Source organism: Lactuca sativa, chromosome 3 (genome assembly GCF_002870075.4).
Source record: "Lactuca sativa cultivar Salinas chromosome 3, Lsat_Salinas_v11, whole genome shotgun sequence".
Lineage (NCBI taxonomy): Eukaryota > Viridiplantae > Streptophyta > Magnoliopsida > Asterales > Asteraceae > Lactuca > Lactuca sativa.
The window spans coordinates 312,009,838-312,033,670 of record NC_056625.2 but is presented as its reverse complement, the minus strand read 5'-3'; the positions used below and the strand labels follow the sequence as shown (position 1 = coordinate 312,033,670).

General features: G+C 32.0%; 3 protein-coding genes and 1 long non-coding RNA gene across 6 annotated transcripts; 2 read left to right on the top strand and 2 right to left on the bottom strand.

Annotated features, from left to right (window-relative positions):
• Positions 1–2,877: 2,877 nt before the first annotated feature.
• Positions 2,878–5,170, bottom strand: LOC111920242 (UPF0187 protein At3g61320, chloroplastic). Its single transcript, XM_023915831.2, has 4 exons — positions 4,397–5,170; positions 4,109–4,276; positions 3,827–4,033; positions 2,878–3,384 (listed from the first exon to the last, which is right to left on the bottom strand). The coding sequence occupies exons 1-4, from the start codon at positions 5,069–5,071 to the stop codon at positions 3,178–3,180; spliced, it is 1,257 nt and encodes a 418-aa protein (XP_023771599.1). The 5' UTR covers positions 5,072–5,170; the 3' UTR covers positions 2,878–3,177.
• A 783-nt stretch (positions 5,171–5,953) lies between these two features.
• On the top strand, positions 5,954–6,472 carry LOC111920227 (uncharacterized). Its single transcript, XM_023915811.1, has one exon. It carries the CDS (start codon positions 5,954–5,956, stop codon positions 6,470–6,472), a length of 519 nt encoding a protein of 172 aa, XP_023771579.1.
• Positions 6,473–11,298: 4,826 nt separating this feature from the next.
• LOC111920222 (uncharacterized) lies at positions 11,299–14,657 on the top strand. Of its 3 annotated transcripts, none has more exons than XR_002859781.3 (6): positions 11,299–11,492; positions 11,837–11,918; positions 11,991–12,102; positions 13,527–13,669; positions 13,758–14,031; positions 14,255–14,657. It is a non-coding gene; the product is annotated as an uncharacterized LOC111920222 (long non-coding RNA). The 3 variants fall into 3 exon arrangements; XR_006189963.2 differs by having other exon boundaries at positions 13,758–13,953; positions 14,255–14,653; XR_006189964.1 differs by lacking the exon at positions 14,255–14,657 and having other exon boundaries at positions 11,842–11,918; positions 13,758–14,028.
• A 1,207-nt stretch (positions 14,658–15,864) lies between these two features.
• On the bottom strand, positions 15,865–21,891 carry LOC111920243 (serine/threonine-protein kinase BSK7). The gene is made up of 11 exons (XM_023915832.3): positions 21,330–21,891; positions 20,664–20,773; positions 19,628–19,845; positions 19,005–19,140; positions 18,644–18,777; positions 18,457–18,562; positions 17,858–17,943; positions 17,574–17,762; positions 17,070–17,222; positions 16,854–16,967; positions 15,865–16,410 (listed from the first exon to the last, which is right to left on the bottom strand). The coding sequence occupies exons 2-11, from the start codon at positions 20,743–20,745 to the stop codon at positions 16,153–16,155; spliced, it is 1,476 nt and encodes a 491-aa protein (XP_023771600.1). The 5' UTR covers positions 20,746–20,773; positions 21,330–21,891; the 3' UTR covers positions 15,865–16,152.
• Between the last annotated feature and the right edge of the window lie 1,942 nt (positions 21,892–23,833).

The following is a 23,833-nucleotide window of genomic DNA, read 5'->3' as shown; positions in this document are numbered from 1 at the left end:
GGCCAAAGGTGGGAAACGTTTTCCATAATTTAATGAGTTGCCACAGTTGTAATCTAGATACAATATGTAGTAAGTTTCGTTTTATGAGCACAATATGCCGCGAGTTAGACGGACTTTATAACCATGTTATAAACAACGCACACGAAGACAATCCAGTTGTTGTGGCCATGCATCAGTATCATGAAGAAATAAACTACATATTGTTTAAACGCATCAAAGCTTGACAAAAGTTTAAGAAAACCTCATGGTGGAATAATTAAAAAATGGGGTTTAGAAATTAGTTTAAATTGTTTTTGTGTTTGCATTTTAATGTTTTTTTCTCTTTTATTTTAGTTTTTTTTAAATATTGTAATGTTCTATTAAAATTATGTAATGTTTTTTTTTTAATTATGCAATTTTTTAGTTGAATAAAAAACTAGTTTAAAAAAATATGTTTTTATTGTCTTTGGATTTTGTATGTATTTTTCAATTAAATTTAATTAAAAAAAATGAGATGAAATGATGTGGCAGTTATGGGTATCCCATATGTTTAGTTGTAGTATGATGATATGAATCTCACCACTATAATGATTAGTGATGGGTATAACGAATGGTATAATAAAGTAGAATTGAAAATTCCCACACCATAGTATTTTTATATTTTATAAATCGTTACAAGTGACAAATAATAAATTAAGATTGAAACGTTTAGTATTTACATAAAAAAAATCCCATCTCTAATATATATATATATATATATATATATATATATATATATATATATATATATATATATATATATATATATATATATATATATATATATATATATATATATATATATATAACTTACACCTTCATATTGTTAGCGAAAATTTACTTTATGATGATCCATTTCACGAAAAAAAAAATCTATAAAAGAATTTCCCAAATAAGTAGGTATTTGTAATAAATGGCTCTACCTTTTTCGTAACTGTAACGCTATATTAGTAACTCAATTTCCAAAATAAATAGGTATTTGTAATAGAGATAAAATCGGGTGATGACTATTTTTTCGGTGAGCACATTTTAAAAAAAAATTAAAAAATATAAATCATAAAATTAAGCATAGTAGTATATTGGGAAAAAAAAATTGGATCACTAAAACTGAAACACGGATCATTTTTATTGTCCATGATTCAATTTTAATGATCGAAAAGAAAAATTCCAAATTTTTTTTCTCTTGATATAGTATTATGCTTGATTTTATGATTTGTATTTTTTTAGATTTTTTTAAGGTATCCTCACAAGTCCTTACAAAAAAAAAAAGTTATCACCCGAACCGGACCCATTTGTAATAAATGTTAAAAATGATTATTTTGTAGTAAAACCCTACTAAGAACAATAAGCCAAATTACCCAAAAATATGAAATAAGGTGGGAAACTCATTGCATATCACTCATCCATACAAAAGACATAAATGCTCTCATCAATAGCACACATAATGACATAATTATTAGAAAATAAATCACAATGTCCCTAATTTCACATTTTTATATGCAACCATTTTAGTATCTAAACTCTTATTTTACATCTTTACTACTAGCACATTTTGCAACGCCTTCACCAATTGGTCCCACAGCTAACATTGGAAAGATAAACCACAATAAACATTTTACAACTCCATTTCTTGTTTTAAAAAATGCAGTTTACACTAGATTATCCGCCATACGACTAAGAGCTATCTACTAAAAGTACAACAATAAAAATGTCATCATAGTTGCATAAAATTGTCTCCTTATGTTGTCTGTTTTCTTGTAAATGCAGGGTGGATAACATCTTGCTTGAAGAGTTGTAAATTGTCGATTCTAGACATACAATCTTTCATTCGCTTTAAGGGCATCATTGAGGAATTATAAGAAATCTTCTTTTTGATCTTTTCTATTTTTTTCAATGTGAATTGGATCCTTTTCAACTAATATCTTATTATTAGCCCTGTATTCTAAATCAATTGATGTTCTTCCATCTGTTAAAAGTTAGGAAACAAGTCGATGTTGATAACTTATGTGTTACCTAATTTTAGGTGCATGGGTAAAAATGTAATTGGAGGTGAAAAGTAGGTTGTGTAAAATAAAAATGAATGATCAATATTTGTAACCATGGATACTTTGCTTTAGCTTTTAAAACAACCACTGTAGTTATAGGAAGGACTAAAATGAAATAAATAGCAATGTATTTTGTTTATTTGTGTGTTATAGCATCCTATTTTTATTTCTCTTTATTACAGCATCGATTTTTTTTTCTTATTAAGACATTGTATTTTGAAAATCTACTTATTATGATATTGTATTTTCCAAGATCTACCCAATTATATCAGTGAAAATTGCTCTTTATTTAGATGATATTGTTATAATTGGGTAAATTTTTTGAAGTATGATGTTACTATAAATAAATCTATGAAAGTACGTTGCTATTACTTGCATTTAGTCTTTAAAGATTCTTCAAAGAATAGAGCTAGAATAGGAAGAAATTTTCAATCGTCTGTTAAAACCCTAGATGAAATTAGAAAAACTGAAAATTGAAAATTTATCCACCAAACTCTTAGCAAACTAAGCAATTAATCATCCATGAAAAACACTAATTTAACAAGAAAATTAATCATCCTCAAATCAATAGATTCCCATCATAGAGACGATGATTTTTGTATGAGTTCAATATATAAGATATAAAAAGATAAATGTGTCTTTTTCATAAATAGAGGGAATGAAATTTAGATCCCTTGAACATGTATTCCAATAGAATTTCGACGGAATCCAAATCCATCAAGTTTGCCAATCAAAAGCATTATCAAAGGAATATCATGCCCATTCTATTCCAATTCCTTCACATTCCATGAGAATCCACAAAACAAACACACACTAAAAGTTAACAACCTTCATGATTTCATTGACAAAAATACCGAGTATATATACAACTACAAAATGCCTTAATACAATTTAGAGTGGTGTTCATTTATACCTCATTTCATTTTCAACTTTTTCTATGTAGAAAAAAAAAATTGAAAATGTATCCCACCTTCAAAGTTGCATTTGTTACACAGGACATGACAAGACTGTAAAGCTTTCTAGCGTTATTTTCATGGCCTACCGAATACAGAAACACAGTCTCAGTCTCAGTCTCAGTCCAACGCATGTCAGACACAGTACAAGTCTGTCTGTCTTATTTTCTCGAGGAAGAAGTATTTGGTTGAATTGGGTGGTGGCCATTTAGTGAAGAGTTGTTGGATGAATTAGCATCTTTTTTCAGTAAAAGAGTTTCTTTAATCTTTTTCTCACTTTTCATTGCCTCCTGTACATGGTTGCAAACTCGATTGCAGAGCTCATCTAGAGCAAGCATCTGGAAGGGCTCTTCAATCAGAACTCCCACCTGCAAAATTTTTAAAAATAAATAAATGTAATGTTAGACTTTTGAGGTCAAAGGGAATTATACAAATTTTCGGATATTTAATACATCAGCTTGATTTCTGTTCATAACTTTAATAAGTACATGAAACTGTATAATGAAAAGTGGAAAATAGGGACATGTTCGGATTAATATCAATGAAAGCCATAAAACTATTGCAAAACTTTGATTTAGGCAAATAGAAAAACATGACAGAATTTAAGGGCATTATGGTCATTTCACCATTCTTCAAGCATCATTTGGCCACATTTTACGGTCCTAACTTTTACAAATTTGCCCTTATTCTCCAGTATCTTTTAAGCATCATAATACTTAGATGAAAGAAAGAACAGGACATTGGCCTCCATAGCCACACACACACACACACAGTCCAGTTACAGAGAGAGTGAGAGAGAGGGAGAGGGACCTCTTCAATGCAGAATAAAGAAGCTGCACTGACAAATGTAGCAGGAACCACAATCCAGTTACAATCATCCCAAAGTATGATGGGAAGCGTAAGATGCCATAACACAAGAAATCTTGAGGTCAAACGGGTATATGAAAGAGGAATAGGTATACCCATGATTTGTTCACAAACCCCAATACCTTCATGGAAACAAGAAACTTTCGATTCCTGCAAGTTTTAAAGCACAAAACTTTACAGTTTGACTTTGAGATCATATCTATAAACTTTCAGATAGAAAAATACCAATAGAGTCCGCTTTGGTTCCTCCAAATCCAGTAGCCGCATGCTTTGAGAGATGAACTGAATGATGCAGTGTGGGCGATGATTTGAACTCACAACTATTGCTAGATCTTCATCATCAAGCAAGCCATGAAGGTCTCTTCCTATATCAGATTCGTAAATCAAATGGCACTGCATTCAAAGATTTATAATGTAGTTTGGACTTTGGAGGTTGCTACATTCCAAAGGAGAATCTGCTGCAATTTCATAGAAATTTTGAAGTAAAGAAAGCACTGAGGCAGAATTACCAACCTTAAGAGCAACTGGAAACGCCATAATATACTGCAAAAGTGCCGTCTTCAAAGAGGAATCCTTCTCCACGCTAACAATTACTTGCCTAGCGAAGTCATTTGTCCCAGAGATCACCTTACTCCAAGCCTTCCTCCCTTCCTCAAACCTCGAATACGAAGCTTCTGTTCTGAAAACTAACAAAAGCGCCAACGCCGGTGCAGTCAATTGGTACGGCAAAGAAGAAGCTCTAAGGACCGGAAAAATCTCCGGCAACAGATGCCAGAGAACCGCCGTGTTGTAACTCGCTACAACCGCCGCTACCGACGTAAACGCGATTACCGGTGGCACCAACGACAATATAACGCGAGAACTGAAACTGGAAAGCAAATGCCTAATATGCCTTAGAGAGCTTCTGTGTCGAACCCAGTCGTCGTGTTTGTAAAGCGGTTTACTCTGTTTCATACGCCTCTCTTTGATGCCATCAGCCCAATCGGGAATCGCTCGGAGAATTGAGATGAAGGTTATCGGTTTTACTGGAGGACGAGGATTGGAGGTTTGTGAACAGAGGGTTTTGAAGGGTTTTGATGGGAATTTTAAGGGTTTTGGAGGGGTAAACCTTGATGAAGAAAGCGATGATGACGATGATGACAATGATGGAGATGAAAGCGTTTGAAACTGAGATTTGGGAGTAGTCATGGATCGAAATTAGGGTTAGGATTTGGGGGAATGGAAAGATCGAGGACATGTTTGGACTTTGCAAGGGGAGTTTGAGAGAAGTGGAGTGGAGGGTGGTTAACAGCAGTTAGGTGGATATTCTTTTTCTAATAATTTATTGATTTATTAAAACAAAATACGGGAAACCAAAATTACACCATTATAAGAAATTAAATTAATTCAATATCTATAAAATTATATTTATATTTATTAACATTTTACAGTTTGCGAGATTATTATGTTTATTTGTACTTTATATTTAATTCAAACTATTTATTTTGATTTTCAATCATAAATTTTATTATGTAATACTCGTCATAAATTCGAACAAAAAAAATCATTTTACTTTTATCAACGCAATAAAATAATATAAGGTCATCTTTAATGAGGTTTTATGAAGAGTTTAATGAGAAAAAAAAATGAAGATGTGTCGTTGAATACATTAAGACTAGTGGATGTGAACAATATGTTAATGCATAAGTTGTCACCTCACATGTTATGTCATATATGGTTTTATAACATCAAAGGAGGAAATGAGCAACATGTTAGCCTATAAGGAATGAATTAATTTCCTAGGCATATGATGACTTGGCATATAAAGTCATGCATGACTTTATTTGATACACCAATCCTCATGTGCCTCATTATAATGTATTGTATTACGCCTCGTTGCAAAGGAAAGAAAAAATGAGATTGTATCTAGTGACCGTTGAATGAACCGTTTGCAATCTTTTTTTTTTAACATTTAAATTATACATATAAATACTATTAAATTTAACTACAACCCACACAATTTTCACTTCTTTTTCTAATTACTACTATCTCAAAAATAGATCAAAATCTGAACACTCCAAACATCTAAAAATGATAAATAATCCTTCATCTTCTTCTGGTGACGATGATATATATTTTCAATCGTTGATGGAAGCGGTTGTTGCGTTGATGAGTCAAGAATGTGAAAGTTTAAACATCATCAAGAGGACTAGAAATTCAATCAACATGAATAGTGAGGCTGCACACACACTTCTGGTACGTGATTACGTTGATGATGATTGTGTATATAACAATGCTCAATTCAAACGTCGTTTCCGTATCAATAAACGTCTATTCATGCGTATAATGAATGATTTAGAAGCTAATTACGAATACTTTCAATGGAGATATGATGCTAGAGGTAGACTAGGTTTTAGTCATTTACAAAAGTGTACTATAGCAGTTAGAATTTTGGCATACGACAACGCCGCTGATGCACAATATGATTATTTGAAGATGTATGAAAAAACGGTCCAAGAATGTGTATACACCTTTTGCGAGTGTGTTAGAGAACTATACAGTGAAATATATTTGCGGAAACCTACGAGAAGTGATGTTGAACAGTTGTAAGTTGCACATGAAAGTACACACAGTTTCCCGGGAATGCATATTGTCAAATGCATGTCGAGGCCAATTCACAAGGGGTGATCATGGAGTGCCGACTATAATGCTAGAAGCAGTGGTGTCAAACGATATATGGTTTTGGCATGGCTTGGTAAAACAATGATTTGAATGTGGTAGGTGCATTGTCGATATTCAATGACATTCTGCAGGGTAAAGCACTTGATTTTCCATATTTTGTGGATGGAAATGAATACAAGTTTGGGTATGGCCTTGGAGATGGGATATATCTGGAGTATGCTACATTTTTCAAATCATACACATATCCACAAGATGAAAAAAATGAAATTGTTCAAATTAGCATAAGAATTGGCAAGGAAGGATGTTGAATGGGCTTTCAGTGTGCTCAAGAAGAAATGAAACTACATAAAACACCTGATACGAGAATATGATAGGGGGAAATAAATAATGTATTAATTAATTGTGTCATTTTGCATAATATGGTACTTGAAGATAAGGGTTGGGCTATTTGTATGTATAACCCAAATGATATACTTCATCCGCCTACACAAATACAAGTTGGTAGTTAGGAATACTATGTTAGCTAAGGACTTTGTTTAATTTTCTTCTTTGAATATTCCTATAAGAAAACAGATTCGCCGATTGTTCCCAAGGTACAACAACCTTAACAGTTTGTACTACTGGATATATCCACTTGCTTGAAAGAATCATCGGAAGTAGGTGTATAGAGAAGGAGGAGGAAGAAGAGTATTTTCATTCGTGTGTTGAATGAGACAGTGAATGTCTCCTTTTATATTTGAACAAGTAACATAAACAAATCAATCATCATTAAGGAATTGATTGAGGCATTAAATGTCAATAAATGTCATTAGATACATAATTAATGCATAAGTTACAAAATTCAAACTAGGGACAACAACTGTTAAGTTTAGCAAAAACAAGGGTTATGCAAGCTCGAGTTTTCGGAGCTGCATTCGTGTCTGCAGGTCGCGCCCATGCACAAGTTCAGTGATTTTGGTGTACAGGATCCAAGATTTGCACCCCCATTCGCACGAGCAGGACTTGAAGTAAAACCATAGACACAAGCTTGTAATCATTTCATGCATTCAAGCTTATAAACCTAGTTGAGTTTGTTATTTCTACCAATGTGGGACTCATTCCCACATTTTTCTCTTTTGCTAACTTTATTCTCAAATATAACATTCAAATATACTCCATTTTGGACATATAATATATCGTTTCGAAGTTCTCACGGAAAACAACACAAACCCACTTAGAGTTAATTATATATACAACATATGTATATATTTATATATGTCCAAAGTTAGTAAAAATATAAATATTTATACTAAAATTTTCCAACAATCCCCCACATGAATGGAGATCGATCTCTGCACATCAAATTTCCAAACGAAATTTTCAACAGTTGAATCTTGCATATGATGGGTAGGTATTAACCCTTTGAACCCTCCCTTAAGAATTACACTTAATCTCTTAGCAGTCAATAGATCTTGATGTCTTTGAACTGAGCTACCATTTGTGTAGATGACAATATAATTCTCACTGGACTCTCCCTGACCAATTCATATCCTCGTAGACGTGTTTGTTTTTGGTCATGAACACTAATATGGTTCTGCAAGAGCTTTAGAAATTATGCCCCCATAATTCCCTTCGAAGCAACCCCACTTCTCTCCTACATAGGTGATTCCAAGAATCATTAAAAACCATATGTTTAGCCTAATTTTGTCACTACATATAGGAATGGACTAGGAAGTAATGTTAACTCCCCCACGGTGACCTACCTCACTCATACAACTAGGTTGTCCTTTTAAACGCATGTCATGGGATCTCTAGTCTTTCGGGTAAGGTTTCCTTCATATGAATTTATTCATTCAAGGGCTTTAGTCCCATTCCTCTTGATGACTTATAAACTACATCTTTACTCAAGCCTTTTGTAAGCGGATCTGCAATGTTATCCTTTGACTTCACCCAGTCAACCGTGATAAGCCCCGTAGAGATTAGTTGTCGTATCATTTTATGTCTACGTTTAATGTGCCTTGATTTCCCATTATACATTGTACTTTGAGCTTTACTAATTGCCGATTGGTTATCACATTGTATACATATGGCCGTTACCGGCTTAAGCCATTCAGGAATGTGTAACGACTCAAAAATCACAACAAATTTAAACTTTTAAAAACAAGCCATAGTTATCAAATGTTTACAAAATCATTATTTCCAAATTGTTTATCAACATCAGAGTATCCCAAAATCATAAATCCATAAACGAAGGATGTGTACGGTCACACATTCGCCTTCCCGCGATCATCAAAAGTAACTGAAACAATAAACTAAAATCGTAAGCCAAAGCTTAGTAAGTTCCCCCGAAGTACCACCACATACAACATATCAATCAACAATATGCATAACCGAACCTTCAGCCTGACTGGACCGCCTCGCAGGGCCTATAGCCTATCTGGACCGCTCCCGAGCCTTCGACATGACTGGACCACCTCGCAAGGCCTACAGTCTATCTGGACCGTTCGTCGGGCCTTCGTCCTAATTGGATCGCCTCGTAGGGCCTACAGTCTATCAGGACCACCCTGGGTATCTTGGCCTTCAGCACAAAGCAAGACTTATAAAGTACATGTTGGATCTATATGCCCAAGAATCATTATGGAGTGATATTGCTAATAATAAATAATCATATAGGGTCACACCTTTATCAAGTTGGCACATTTGGTATATTTATTATTAATATGATTATTAATAAATAATATCAATTCTTGTATTTTAATTAGGGAATAATTATTGTTTTGTGAAATAATAATTATAAGAGAGTATTACTAGTTATTATTTCATATGATATGAATTAATAAGTCATGCACAACATATTGGACTAGTTGGATTCTTTTGTCTTTACCTAAAGACAAACTTTATATTTTATAAACTTAGAGTTTATAAAAAATAAAGAATCTTACTTTTTAAAAGGCATGGGCCAAAACATACTGATGGTGTGGGAGGTTGCTTTTCCAACCCCACCTTTTGTCTCACATGCTTCTAAAGGCTACCATTACTTTAGATTATTTTAATGGTTAGGCTTTACTTTTCATGGACTATATAAAAGTGTCTTATGAATGAGAAATGTGCAAGTTTTTGAACTTCTTTCTTCCTTTCTTCTACTCTCTAAAACCGTAAGTGTTGAGATGCTTCATCTCCATGCATTTTGATGCTTTACTTTGGCGTTTAGAAGCCCACTTGAGTTGTTCCCTTTAGTCTTAATTGAGTTAAGCACTTAAAGGCTTAAGACGCTCAAGAATACAAGAAGGAAATAGTATTCCGAGTGCCTTACTCTTGATGGTGGATACTTCTAGAGAAGATCATACACTTTGATTTTTTGTTATCTTCATCAACACCCCAAAACCAAGTGGGTTCAAAGGCTTCAAAGGTTATCTCTAAAACATTCTATGATTGGTTTTATTTCATTCTAACCTCTATAAATGGATCCATGTTGGTTCGGTTTTGTTATGAACTAAAAATAAAATTGTTATTTTTAAAGACTTTTGTTGCCGATTTTTGTAAAAAACAAACTTTTATTTCGTTTCAAAACCCAACAGTGGTATAAGAGCCATCTTTTATATGTTAGAATGATTTTTTATGTTTGATAATCTTTGTTTTTTAGAAAACAAACACGGATTTCTTTTGGTTAAGAAAAATCAATCCTTACTAGATAAGTTCACCAGGTTTAAAGTCACCTTATGAAGAAAAGGGATAACATTCAATCCTTACTTAAAACAAATAAACCAAAAATGTGAAATCCTACTTCAGGATACAACCGTTCATTTGTTGTATCTCGTTTTGTAACTAGAGTTTCCTGGATGGAGAGCGGGCATCGTGTGTATAGATCTATACAGAACAGACAATCCCACACCCTGACTACTAGCTATAGTCCTAGCCGGCAAGGCCAAGGGGTGACAAATGTCACATCTACAGTTTCGACGCCAGAAGGTCGTCATGTTTTCAACCGTCAATCAACATGGTTACAACCTTATCACATTTTAACCCTAATTAATAATCTTAATCTACAGGTTAGTCATTTCACCAGTAGTGTAGATTTATGGTTTATAAACTTATCACACGGTAACCCAAATTAATAATCTTATCATTATTAGGGGCGTGATGGCATCGGTAGTGCATGCTAGTGCATGCTTAATAAATACTACTACATTAATCATTTTTCTACAGACAAAGGAACGGTTTTATGGGATTCAAAACTAAACGAGGATTTTACAACCTATAAGTTTATGAAAGAGTAAAATTATGTTTAAATAGGTTATAAGTACAATAACGCTTAATCAATATGGTTTTATGGAGTAAATCTACTTTTCAGTTGTAAAAGCACGAAGTACAGGACTTTCTGGAGTAAACTCAGTCATTTTGTTAAAACTAAACAACCATAACTAAATACTTATGAACTCACCATCATTAAATGTTGATCCTCTCTTTCAAAATAACTTGTATTCTCAGGAATCCAGTGGACATGTACACTCCATGAGCTTTTGCGAAGACAGCCTAGTACCAAGCTGCATCCTTTGTCTCATTCTTTATCTACTTTTGATGTTGAATACTTAATGTTTGAACTTATGTAAAAACTTATACATTATTAATGCAATGGTTGTTGTACCTACTGCATGTGTTGTGATACTTAACATGACGTCCTACGCCCCCGAATGTTTCCGCCAATTCGGTTTGGGGGTGTGACATATGGGTTTCTATTTGTACGAGGGTAATCGGATTATTGAACGAATTTCACGTTTATCAAAGGTAATTGATGATTTCACCTAATTTCTACCCTACTATTCTGATTCATCCTTTCTCGTCCCTCAATCTTGGATTGTGAACCACAGTAGATCCTCTTATATGCGTCCAAATCGCTTTCTCATGGGTTTTTAGATGTTGTCTCTTGCCCAAAACCTCATCAATTACCATGTTTGTTGATGCTGTCAAGGTATGCCATCAGAAACTCTTTCTCAGTGGTTTCTTAATTGAGTTTTGGTTATATATGAATTTTATATTACCCGCTTTACAGGATTGGGATCGTGGAGTTGCACTTGGCTAACTTATAATTACATTTACTTTTTTTTTGTTTTTTCGTTTAACTAATGAAATTACTTATCTTTTTATTAACATCACTACATAATAGTGACTGATAATCTACGTGATTGTGATTGTGATGTCGTTCTTTCACAAATGGAAACTCTACTTGGTGGCTTTCAAGTTGTTAATCATAATACAATTATCAACCAACTTTAGTAATATATTCTTTAACCTGTTTTATATCTATTGTGGTAGGTTAGACATTGGTTTTATTAGTTTACACATAAAAATTATTTGGGAGAAATCGTTGGATATGGGGCTGAAGCTGAAAAATCGGGTAATTCCGTTATAATGTTCTAAAAATACTTTATTTTATTGATTAATTATTTCTATTCTGCATATTTTACAGGTGGTTGAGTAAAAATTACCAAAATTTGTCGAAGACATCATTGTTCCACCAAGGATGATAGAGATGATTGTTGATTCCACCAAGGATGATAGAGATGATTGTTGATGGAGAGGTATTTTTTTTGTTTTTTTAGAGGGAATTAGTAATTTAATATTACAAAATTATTTTAGGTTAATGATGAATATGTGAAGACTCTTCAGATCTTGAGTAGAAGCTGAATTTTGTAGAAGTAGATTCCATGGTTAAAACTTCAAATGCTTTAAAAAAAGGTAAAGACATAGGAAGGCCTTATATGGGTAAATTGTGCTGGATGTTAAAAATGTCTCAACAAAAATGATATTTGAGTATACTCTTGCTGTGGTGATGTGGGTTACCTCCTATTTTGTGTACTTTTATTTTTCTTTGAATTGTAGTGGAATCCTTTTTACCACACTAAATTTTGGTCCTTTTCAATCTTAACGTAAGGAATGGTTGGTATTTTCGTATTTCCAATAACTAAAGGATGTTTGGGTTTGATTGTCTATACAATTGAATATCCGTCTATTTGCTATTGTTTATCCAAATAGATTACATTAAATGTCCATTTAATCTATAATATATATTTGAGTAAATTACTGAAATCGTCCCTGTGGTTTGGTCAAAATTGCACGGTTGGTCCCTAACTTTTTTTTTTGCACTCGGATCGTCCATGTGGTTTGATTTTGTTGCGTTTTTCGTCCTTCTGGTTTGGTAAAAGTTGCATGTTTGGTCCCTAAATTTATGTATGTAAGGGACGAAAAACGCAACAAAATCAAACCACAGGGACGAAAAACGCAACAAAATCAAACCACGGAGACAATCCGAGTGCAAAAAAAAAGTTAGAGACTAAACGTGTAATTTTGACTAAACCACAAGAACGATTTGAGTAATTTACTCTATATATTTAATAACTAATTCAACTTTTCTTTTTCCCTTTCCTTTATCTTTACCAAGTTTCCGACTTTCTTTTATTTCCTGTGTGATGGAGGATTTGATATGATATGTAATGGCATAGAGAAAATTGAAACTCCAGAACAGGTTTTGTATTTCAATTTCCTTCTTATATTCGTTTGTTGCTGTCAATTTCATCTTTTGGTTATGGCTTTTGTAAAACTTTTGATTTTCTAATCTACCTTTACCTAAAAAATGTTATTATTTAAATAAATTCTCATGCATGTTTAAATAAAGTCTGTTAATAAAGTTTTGACATTTCTAAGTGCTAACTATATATAGATCGCAAATTTTTATTTAAAATGAATTCTAAGTTTATGTGTATCATAAACAATACTGCTAGAAGTTAGAGACTTTTTTTTTGTTAAAGTTGTTTTTTTACAATGAATTTAATCTTAGTTAATTAAGGTGGGATTTTAGGTGTCGTTAAAAAAAGGAGTGGTATTTTACATGGCAAGCTTGACTTTATGCTATCATGCCAGCTACTCATTCGTAAACATTTCACATTTTTTTACCAGCATATTTACAATTTGGCTATTTTTTAATTGCCCTTTTTATGGAAAATAGTTGCCTGGGAAACCACGAGTGAGAAGTATATATATGCTATTGGTACTCCACAATGTCAAAAATTCATTGTTGTTTCAAAATTAAGGTGGTCGAGGGTGAATTTTCACAGGGAAACCAACATTTATCCATAATTCCATATGTTGGTAAGTATTATTATTATGCATATGATATTTGTTTTGTCGTATTTACTATTATTATTTGCATGCTTATATTGATGAAATAAATGTGTAGGCTGATTGTTGAAGCATGACACTCTAGAAGAATCTAATGTGGAGATACCGATACCTGAATTTAATGCCTTTTACAAACATCAAAAGATCCATTCAAGCATTTATTGCATCAAAAGATTCATAAATCAAATATGTATCCTCAATTTATCTCTAATGTCATGAAATCTCTTCAGATTGACCAATTAATGGATCAAGAGGTTGTTAATCTTTCTAGTGGTGAATTGTAATGTTGTCCTTATTTAACTGATAGATGAGCCAAGTGCTATTTGTTACATGTATGTTGCTTTCCCTTTTTCATTGCATATGACATATATAATTTGAAAATTCATTACATTTTCTATTTTGTTTTATTGACGGTTATGCAAGGTGTATAAGTTCTGTTTCAATTGATGAGTTTGTTGAGTTGACTTTTGTTTCAAATATCAATTGGCATTTGTTATTTTCTTTTAAAATTTTTGTTTATTAATAAATGTTATGATATGTGAATGTGATATGCAGTGCCACCTGCATACAATGTTCATTTGGCTGCATTCCGGGCGAGATTTTACATGGAGCCAGATATATGAGACAGCGGGTCAGTGATAAGTAGTGCAGTTGGTGGACGTGGAATGGGTGGTGGTGGGAGAAGCACACGTGCAAATGCATGATCACACTCTTACCTTCTCTGTTCCAAGGTATTTGATTGTTTCGATCTCCGTGTCTTTAGCTTAACTTAAAACAAGGGACTGCAAGTCCATGAAATTCATTTGTGCGGTCAGTTCTGATTTTTAATAGATTTACTAATTATTACATTTGAAGCAATTTATGTAAGATTTTGTTTTTGAAATGTTTTTTTCTTATTTATATTTTAATTTTTAAATAATTTTGATTAATTAAACTTGTCATATGTGGTGGTGATGCAGGTGATATTTGATTAATTAAACTTAGTTCTGATTTTCAATGGTGTGTTTTTTTTATTTATTATATTAAAGAACAGGTTTTATTGTTTATTATTTTAAAAAAGTTACAAATGAACATATTATAATAACTTAATTAAAATTTTGATCAAAGTAATATTATAATGGTAGTATCATTTTTTTTTAAAAAAACATACAGATTTCAAAAAGATTCCTATTACGTTTTTTATATGTTGTGTTCTTTACAAAGCTAGGAATGAAGGCTTCATTCACATTGCCAAAATGGTTTGCTAAAGCCAAATTACAAGATTACCCATACCCACCTTTTATATGTACTTCCATCAAAAACTAGATCCACACTCAATTTAGCTATATTTATTTTTATTAAATTTACACCCTACACTTTTACATGTCTTAAAGATTGATGATAGAAATCTCAGATAGGGAGAAATTGAAGTCAGGGGTTTAAATTTAGGCAATATTTCAAGTGGCTAAATTTATATAATGGTCTTTTTCTGTATTTTAATAAATTCAACATTGAGTAACTGGGAAAAATGGGCACAAAATGGTTGGTCGACACCTAATCTTGCCTAAATTTTATTTGAACTTAATTCAGTTTTAACATGTGTTTGAATGTCATCTTCTTTTTACAAATTTATTTTACATTTTTCTTAGTCATCTGACTAAACCACTAAATTTCCTTATATAGAAAAAATAACATTAACCTTATGATAATAGTCAGTCACTCGGTCTAAGAGATAGAAAAAAGGTATTGATGCTAGACATTGTATTGATTTACGGTTATTAACTTTTGGAAAGTTTGTAGCTTAGGAATTTAGCCAAAATGCTATCTTTTTTATCCTTTTTTTTCATGACTATTGTATTTTGTTTCGTAGGGATGGCCAAGTTGCATACCTGTTTTACATGGTTATTTGGACGAAAATGATGTTTTGCTTATCTTGATGTTAAAATGTGATTAATGAACACAACTTCTGTTTTCACAACTTCAAAATTTGAATCAAGTTATAGAGTTAATGTTTTTCTTAATATTGGTCATCATCCCACTTAGGTTAGAGGGGCATTGCCCCTCAGTTCTTACCAACCCCCGGTGTGTAATCGACATGTTGTTAGCTTCAACTCATATGAGCCTCTCTTAACCATAGTGTTCCATATAGAAGAACACCAAAAAAACAAAACAAAAAGTACAAAATATTGAAAATAGTCATTTTGTACACAAACTACACATGTATTGTCAACTGAGTTCTTCCTTTACAATCAAATTCCCCACCAAAAGAAAACCAAATTTGTTCTTCTATCTTTCCCAACACACAATTTACTCCACATGCAAAAGAAAACAAAACAAGAAACCAAGGGCAAAATCGTCAATTCAACGCACCACCATCTTTCATCCACCCCCAATTTCCATACAAAAAGAAGCAAGTGATATAATAAAAATAGAAGACATTTACAATATAAAACAAGGGTAGCAACTTGCTTTTATTATTGTCCATTGATGGAGGTTCCATTTTTCTTGGCTTCAAGAGTGGCACCTTCTTTAAGAGCCACATGGGCTTCAGTTTCCATTTTGAGGGCAAAAAGTGATGCGGCTTGTAGATATGATGCAATGTGCCACACGGGCGAGATGACTTGTGCTTGCATGGCATCCCCCAATGCTTCTTGAGGCTTCTCATTCATTAAATATGACAAACTTCGGCGTGCGAATACAGTTGGAGACACCATAGGTCCATATTCAATGAACTAAAAATAAATAAATAAACAAACATAAGTATGTTTCTATTATGGATAAAAGAAAAATGTTAGAAAAATGTGTGTATATTAGCATCAAAGATGATAAATCAATTTATAAGTTTCAGGTTACATATTGCTATTATGAGTAAATAAATGTACATATGTTTTTGCTATTATGGGTAAAGAGATGTATGTAGATTGCTATAATGGATAAATTAAAGCATATTTTAAAAGTTTAAGGTTATATATTGCATAAATTGATAAAAGAAAATGATAAATGAAACATGGATGCATATATTCCTAGAGCATCCACATCGTTGCATAACTTCGTAAAAAAAACCTAACTTCATTGCATTTATATAAGTAATAAGCCCCTTAATCCAACAACACTTGAAATTTAAAATTCAAATTTAAAATTTTAGATTTACAAATTGAAAATAAAATCTTAAAACCTGGGTATAGCATTCGATTGCAGTGCTAAATTCTTTGTGTCGAAACGCCATATCACCCTTCTTTTTTGAGTTTAGTGATTCTTGCATTTGATCAGTCCACATTTGAAACGAGAGCTAAACAAATAAAAAAAAGAATGAATATCAAAAGCAAATAAATAACAATAAAAAATTTGTATTATAAAGTGAATATATGCAAAATATATTATATTATATAACCTCAGTTGTTTGTCCTTCATCATCTTTATAGGAAAGCTTTTCCATAATTTCATGCATTGCAGTCAAATCCATTCTCAAGCATGCTTCACCAAGAGGAGATCGAGGCGAAAATGAAGTAGTTGTTTGGATGCCCATTAAAACATATGAAGGAACCTATACATATATCATGTCAAAAATATAAATTCACTTATTAAGAGCATTGTAACTTTGTGAACAATCTAACCAATTATAGCATTGTACTTTCACGTTTTTCTTATTAGAACATTATACTTTGAAAAATCAAACCAGTTTCAGATTTTTCTTTCTAGAGCAGTGTACTTTGAATGATCTTACCCGATTTTCCCAGTTATAGTATTATATATATATATATATATATATATATGAACAAAATTATAATATTTTCACTCCCAACAATTTTTTGTAACTAATGTTTTGATCTAAAAAGTGTGGAGAGGGCAAAAAGGAGAATATCCACAAGTCAACAAAAGTCAAACTAAAACTAACCTCAGTTTCCTTTTGAAGGGAAATTAGAGCAGACACAACTGTCTTTGGATTTGGGCGTTCACGTGGCTCATAATTCAAACAACGAGAAGCCAAACGCACCAACTCGGTTCCATCATCATTAGAGAACTGTCCTTCAAGGCATGAATCCGTAAGCATTTGAAGGTTTCGGTCTCTTATCAGGTCAAGAGCCTATTCAAAACAAATCAAAACTCAAATTACCAAAATACCCTCCAATATGGTATTCACTATTCATATATAGCGAGAACATGTATTCATATACTTACGTGGCTAGGAGGGATGTGCTTTCCACTAAGAAGGTCAAGCAAAAGAGTCCCAAAGCTATATATCACACTCTCCGGAGTCACTCTCCCTAAATGAGAACAAGAAAAAGTGGTTGGGTTCTTGACAAATTACCAAAATACCCTTCAATATAACGACAAGAGAATCTTTAACCAACTCCAAAGCCAAACATCAGAATATTCTAATGCAACTTGCTTTTCCCATAAAGTTTTAAAGAATGTGTCTCGATCAAAAACCAGTTTTACAGAACATTGCAACGATTGATTAGACAGTTTTTAAAAGAAATTACTAAAATACCCTTCAATAACAACTGAGAGAATCTTGAGGACCTAATAGGCAAAAGGGTAACTAAATACTCACATTTCCCATCAAACTTAATAGAGTTCATCTCAAATCCAAAGTCAAAAATCAGTTTTAAGAAACATTGCAACGATTGATTGGACATAGTTTAAAAAAAAAAAAGTGGTTGAATTCTTGATAAATTACTAAAATGCCCTTCATCAATGACAAGAGAATCTTAAAAAACCCAAATACAAAAAACTTTAAAAAAAAAATTGCAATTTTCATGGGACAAAAAACGTACCTGTTCTCAAATATTCAGGAGGAGTAAATGCAAGATTTGTACTATAACTTTTCCCATCCCTACTATTCTTCATGAGACCAAAACATGAAAGTCTTGGGTTACCTTCCTGTAAAAAATATAATTCATAAATAAACCGATTCACCAAAGTTTTTGAAAAAAAAAAACAAGTTTTCTTTAAAAACTTCACCTCATCAAACAAAACTCGGTATGCATTGAGGTCATGATAAAGAGCACGACCTTTACTTGTACAATATTCAAGAGCTTCTGCAAGATGTAGCACAACTCTTAACCTCATTGCCCACTTCATTGGATGTGATTCCCCTGAATCAATAAAAACTTTGCATTATAAGCAATAAATACAAGAAATAGCATTATACATTCAATCTTTTCTTATTGAGACAACACACTTTGAAGTATATCTATCCAACTGTAACATTATACTTCAAAAAAAAACACTATCTAATTATATTTATAGCAGTGTAAATTGCTTTGTATTTGAAATATGATATTTCTTTAAAAGTACATTGCAAAAACTCGAGTGTCCTTACAGTGAAAAAGATGTTTGGCAAGTGTGTTATTGGGCATGTACTCAGCCACAAGTAGCCTCTCATCATCTTCACAGCAGCAACCAAGAAGATTAGCCAACCTAACATTACGCAGCTGCCCAACAGATTTAGCTTCTTCCTGTGAAATGACATTTATGCCCTCAATCAACATACATAAATACTCCAAAATCCATGCATGATCCCTTCTCAAATTAAGAATCAGTCATCTTACAGGAACAATAAAAATTCTTTAAAAGCTTGCTTCCTCATTTGTTATATTGATTCAACGAAGCTTTTATGTTCGGCTTCACAACGTTCTAAAAGTGTTTCGGACATTTGACTGAAAAGTCAAACCACTTTCCTCAAAAGAGTAAATGCAAGAAATAGCAATGCGTTTTTCTAATCGGGGCTTTATGCTTTGAAATGCCTACTCAATTATAACATCTATGTGAATATTGTTTTGTATTTGGATGACATTGCTATATTGGGATATATTTCTCAAAATACAATGCTCTAATATGATGAAATATAAAAAATAGGATGATATAGATATATATTAAAAAAAATTAGTGAAAGTACATTGCTATTTCATGCATAACACATCCCAAAGGCTAAAAGAAACATACGATAAATTGTCTAGAATCAGGCCAAGCGGATCGATTAAAGCGTTTTACAGCTATCCTGGTTTGATTGTCAAGTTTCCCTTTATAAACCACATTTGGAGCTTTTTCACCATGTTCAGATACAATATTCTCAACAGCAAAACCTGATGTGGCATTTCTAAGTTGTTCAACTGTGAACTCTTTGAAAGCTGTTGGATCATTCACAACCTCATCTTTATTGCCTGCAAAAAAAAAACACAAAAATGGGTCAATGTGGTTTATTGGTTGGGGTTAAATGTAAGCGATAGCAACATACTTTCATTGCTTTTACTACTTTCATTCCTTCCAAATACAAAGCAATTCTTGCTGCTATGATTTTTCAAAGTATAATGTCCTATTATTAAAATAAAAAGTATAATGTTATACCTGGTAGATTTTTAAAAGTACAATGTTTTCAAAAGAAAAACAAAATTGAAAGTACAATGTTGTAGTGGAAAGGAATGCAAGTAGGGTGCTATAACACACAAATTAGTAAAACTGCATTACTATTTCTTGCATTTTAGCACTATATTTAACGACTAATGGGTCAAATTGGATTATGTTTCAGAGATAAATGGAAGAAATAGCAATAAACATTCATTGATTTGTTTATTATAGCATGATCATACTTTCATTTCTTCCTAATGCAACATTGCACTTTTAAAAAAGACCGAATAAAAAGCAATTCTTACTATTATGTCCTAAAAATATTACAAGTGGAATGATATAAATGTGCACTTTTTTCAAAGAACAGTGGCTTAATAAGAAAAAATAATGGAATTACATAGATGTAATCTTAGAAGGAAATAAGAGTAGGATGCTATAATACACAATAAATGAAAATACAAAGGTACTTCTTGCATTTTGCCCTAAAATACAAAAGATATCGTATTTGCTAAAATTGACTGTATTTTTCTAATTACAATGTCTTGATAAACATAAATTTAAAGTAAAATGTCTTAATAAGAAAAAAAATTGAAAGTATAATATTTGTAATAAGCAAATATATAAAAGTACATACCAGCAGTTGGATCCTCACGAACTGATGACTCTTCTGGTGAAACTAGACAACATGGGACAAGCTTGGCGCAAAAAGAACCCATAATAGTAACAAAAAAAAGCAAAAACAACCTGTAATAAATTAGGTTAGATGTGAAATTACATAATTGTCCCTGACATTTTACACCAAATATTTCTAACTACCTGATTTTGATCCTTCAAGTCACAGAAAAAAAGGATTTTATCAGTTGACTTTTGTGTGTCAAACATCTAATTTAAGCTTTAAAATTGATCAACTATATTTAACTAATAAAGAAAGTGGTAAAATAGAAAGTTGTCAAGAATAAAAGAAAAAAGTAAAATATATATGTTGAATCTAAATTTAGAAGGCATAGGTTTGACTATCGAGTCTAGAAAGTAAAAACCTACTCCTGTTTACATCAATTCATCAAATTAAACAGATTCATTCCAGAAATATTCCGTATGTTTGATTGACATAAACTCGTAACCATTATTTATGTTGCGTAGATACATAAAAACGCTTAAACTATCAACGATCATGGGTTCTTTCATGAACAAACACTAATTCAATAGTATAATCATCAAGTAATCAGCAGAAGAAAGCTAATTACAAGTCAATTGAGGTGATTTTGATCGGAAAGTCGACAAAAGAACTTAAGAACCATACCTTTGTTATATAATTATATCTTGGTTCTTCAAAATCAACTAGTAAACGCAAAGTCAACTTTCACCCCGTTGCTGATTCTGAACCACAATCACCCAAAACAGAACCCCGAATTTTTGGAAGTCTTTCAATCCGCTAATACAAGTCAAAATTGAAAACCCCTTTTGATCAAATCAAATCAACTGCTAAAATCCATGTCCAATTTCCCACAGGATCCACATTTTCGACTTAAATACCAATATTACCCCGACACACAATAGCTTCTTTGTCTTGCAAGATTTTAGATAAATTCTGCTTGGGAATCAACAACGATAGAACTCAAATAATGGTGTTTTGGGGAACAGAAAAAGTTCTTGATTTTGCTTCGAGAAAGCAAAAATCAATCACAAGATCCTAGACTGGTATATGAAATGACATACAAAGATTAATTATTCTAGGAAATTTGTAAACTTGAAATTTATGAAAACCCTAGACATATGTAGTGATGTATTTGCTTTATGTGTGAACGGATTAGGATTTATTTTCTTTACGCGGGTGGCCATTGCACCTTCATTGTGATAAAATCGACATCATAGAGAAACTATATGGAATAGTGGCCGATTTTTATAACATTATAATAATATTATAATTGTATGTTATAATATGTTAACCCAACTAAAATGATGGTATGAAACTATGAACCACTAAAGTCAATTTTTACTTGTAAAAAAAATAAGCACAATAATAGAAAAGAAAATAAACATAATTTTTTGAACTACGGACATAGGGTATGTTCGGCACGAAGCTTTTGGGAGCGTTTAAGAGCTTCTAGCTTATAACGTTTAACAAAACGCTCTGTTTTGAACAGAAAGTCTTGTTTGGCACTACAAGCTTCTAGCGTTTAGTTTAAACAAAACACCCCAAATCCAAATGTTTACTTCATATAGCGTTTAACAAAACGTTACAAGCTACCCGCCACTCACTACTAACTAATTTTGCCGAACACGCCCATAGAAGTTAGGATTGTTGGCCACTACTTGACACTATACAAAACCGCACCTATCTTTGTCCATGTAACATCAATGGATGTGGTACCACAACTCATCACATTTTTGGTATGAAACTTCAGCGTTATATTATTTTCTCATCATCATCCCCTAACCTCACAAAGCTAATATGAAATGGTACCATATAACCACACCCGCTAACCTACCATAATACATATTTTTACCTGGCACCGTTGCGATGCCATGTACTAAGGCTATAAACTACAACATTAATTTATTTTAATACTAAAACTACTCAAGTTTCAATTGATTAATCATTACAATCACGACCGATCTATAGATATAGATGGCCTTGGGCGAAAAGAAAAAAATGGGCCCCCAAAGTCATAATTATGATAAAAATTAAATCGAAAATAGATACACCGTTATAAAATTCACTATTAATATTCAAAACATAAATATTGCGACAACATTACAAAAACAACTAATTTAAAGAAAAAATACTTCTCTTAGCATTTTTAGTTAGGTTAATTATATATATATATATATATATATATATATATATATATATATATATATATACACACACACACACCATGTATTTTATGAATTTTGGGCCCCATTGAGACATGGGCCATGGGCGACCGTCCATGTTGCCCACCGTTTGGACCGGGCCTGATTAAACTCAAAAAAAATTTAACTTATGATACTTTTGACATCTAATAAATGTTAATATAAAGATATATCTATAAAGTTCATACATGTATATTTTTTTATTTTAGATTTTGAGGTAATTTATGTGAATGTGTTTTTTCATGTTTTAGAGTTTGATTATTTATATATACTTGACTTAAAAATGTCGACAATGCTATTTTGTTCGACTTTTGGATATAATAGTATTGATAGATAATTGTGAGAGCATCTTCATCTCGTCTTTCAAGTAAATCTTTCAAGTAAAATTTGCAATGCCACTAAGCATCCACCTAGGGCTTCATCTTGCTATATATGAAAGGCTTGCAATTATTTTATTGTGGCTCATTATTTCTTTTTCTACAAATAGATGAATAACGATGAACTGTACACCATTTGCAAGATTGTAACATGGCACCGGTGTGGGTGCTTTGATAACCGTTTACAATTAGTTTTGCAAATGTATATTAAATATAAGAAAAAATTATTATTTTATCATAAAATTTTATTCATATGCAACACACGGGCGTACGCTTAATATATATATATATATATATATATATATATATATATATATATATATATATATATATATATATATATATATATATATATATATATATATATATATATATATATATATATATATATATATATATATATATATATATATATATATATATATATATATATATACGAGTCGATTTGTTGAATTTGAAAACTATGCGGCAAAATTATAAATGGGTCATAAATATATTTTTATATATAAAAACAAAATTCATTAACGATAAGATCTGACACTTAATAGACGGGTCGTCGCTAATTATATTA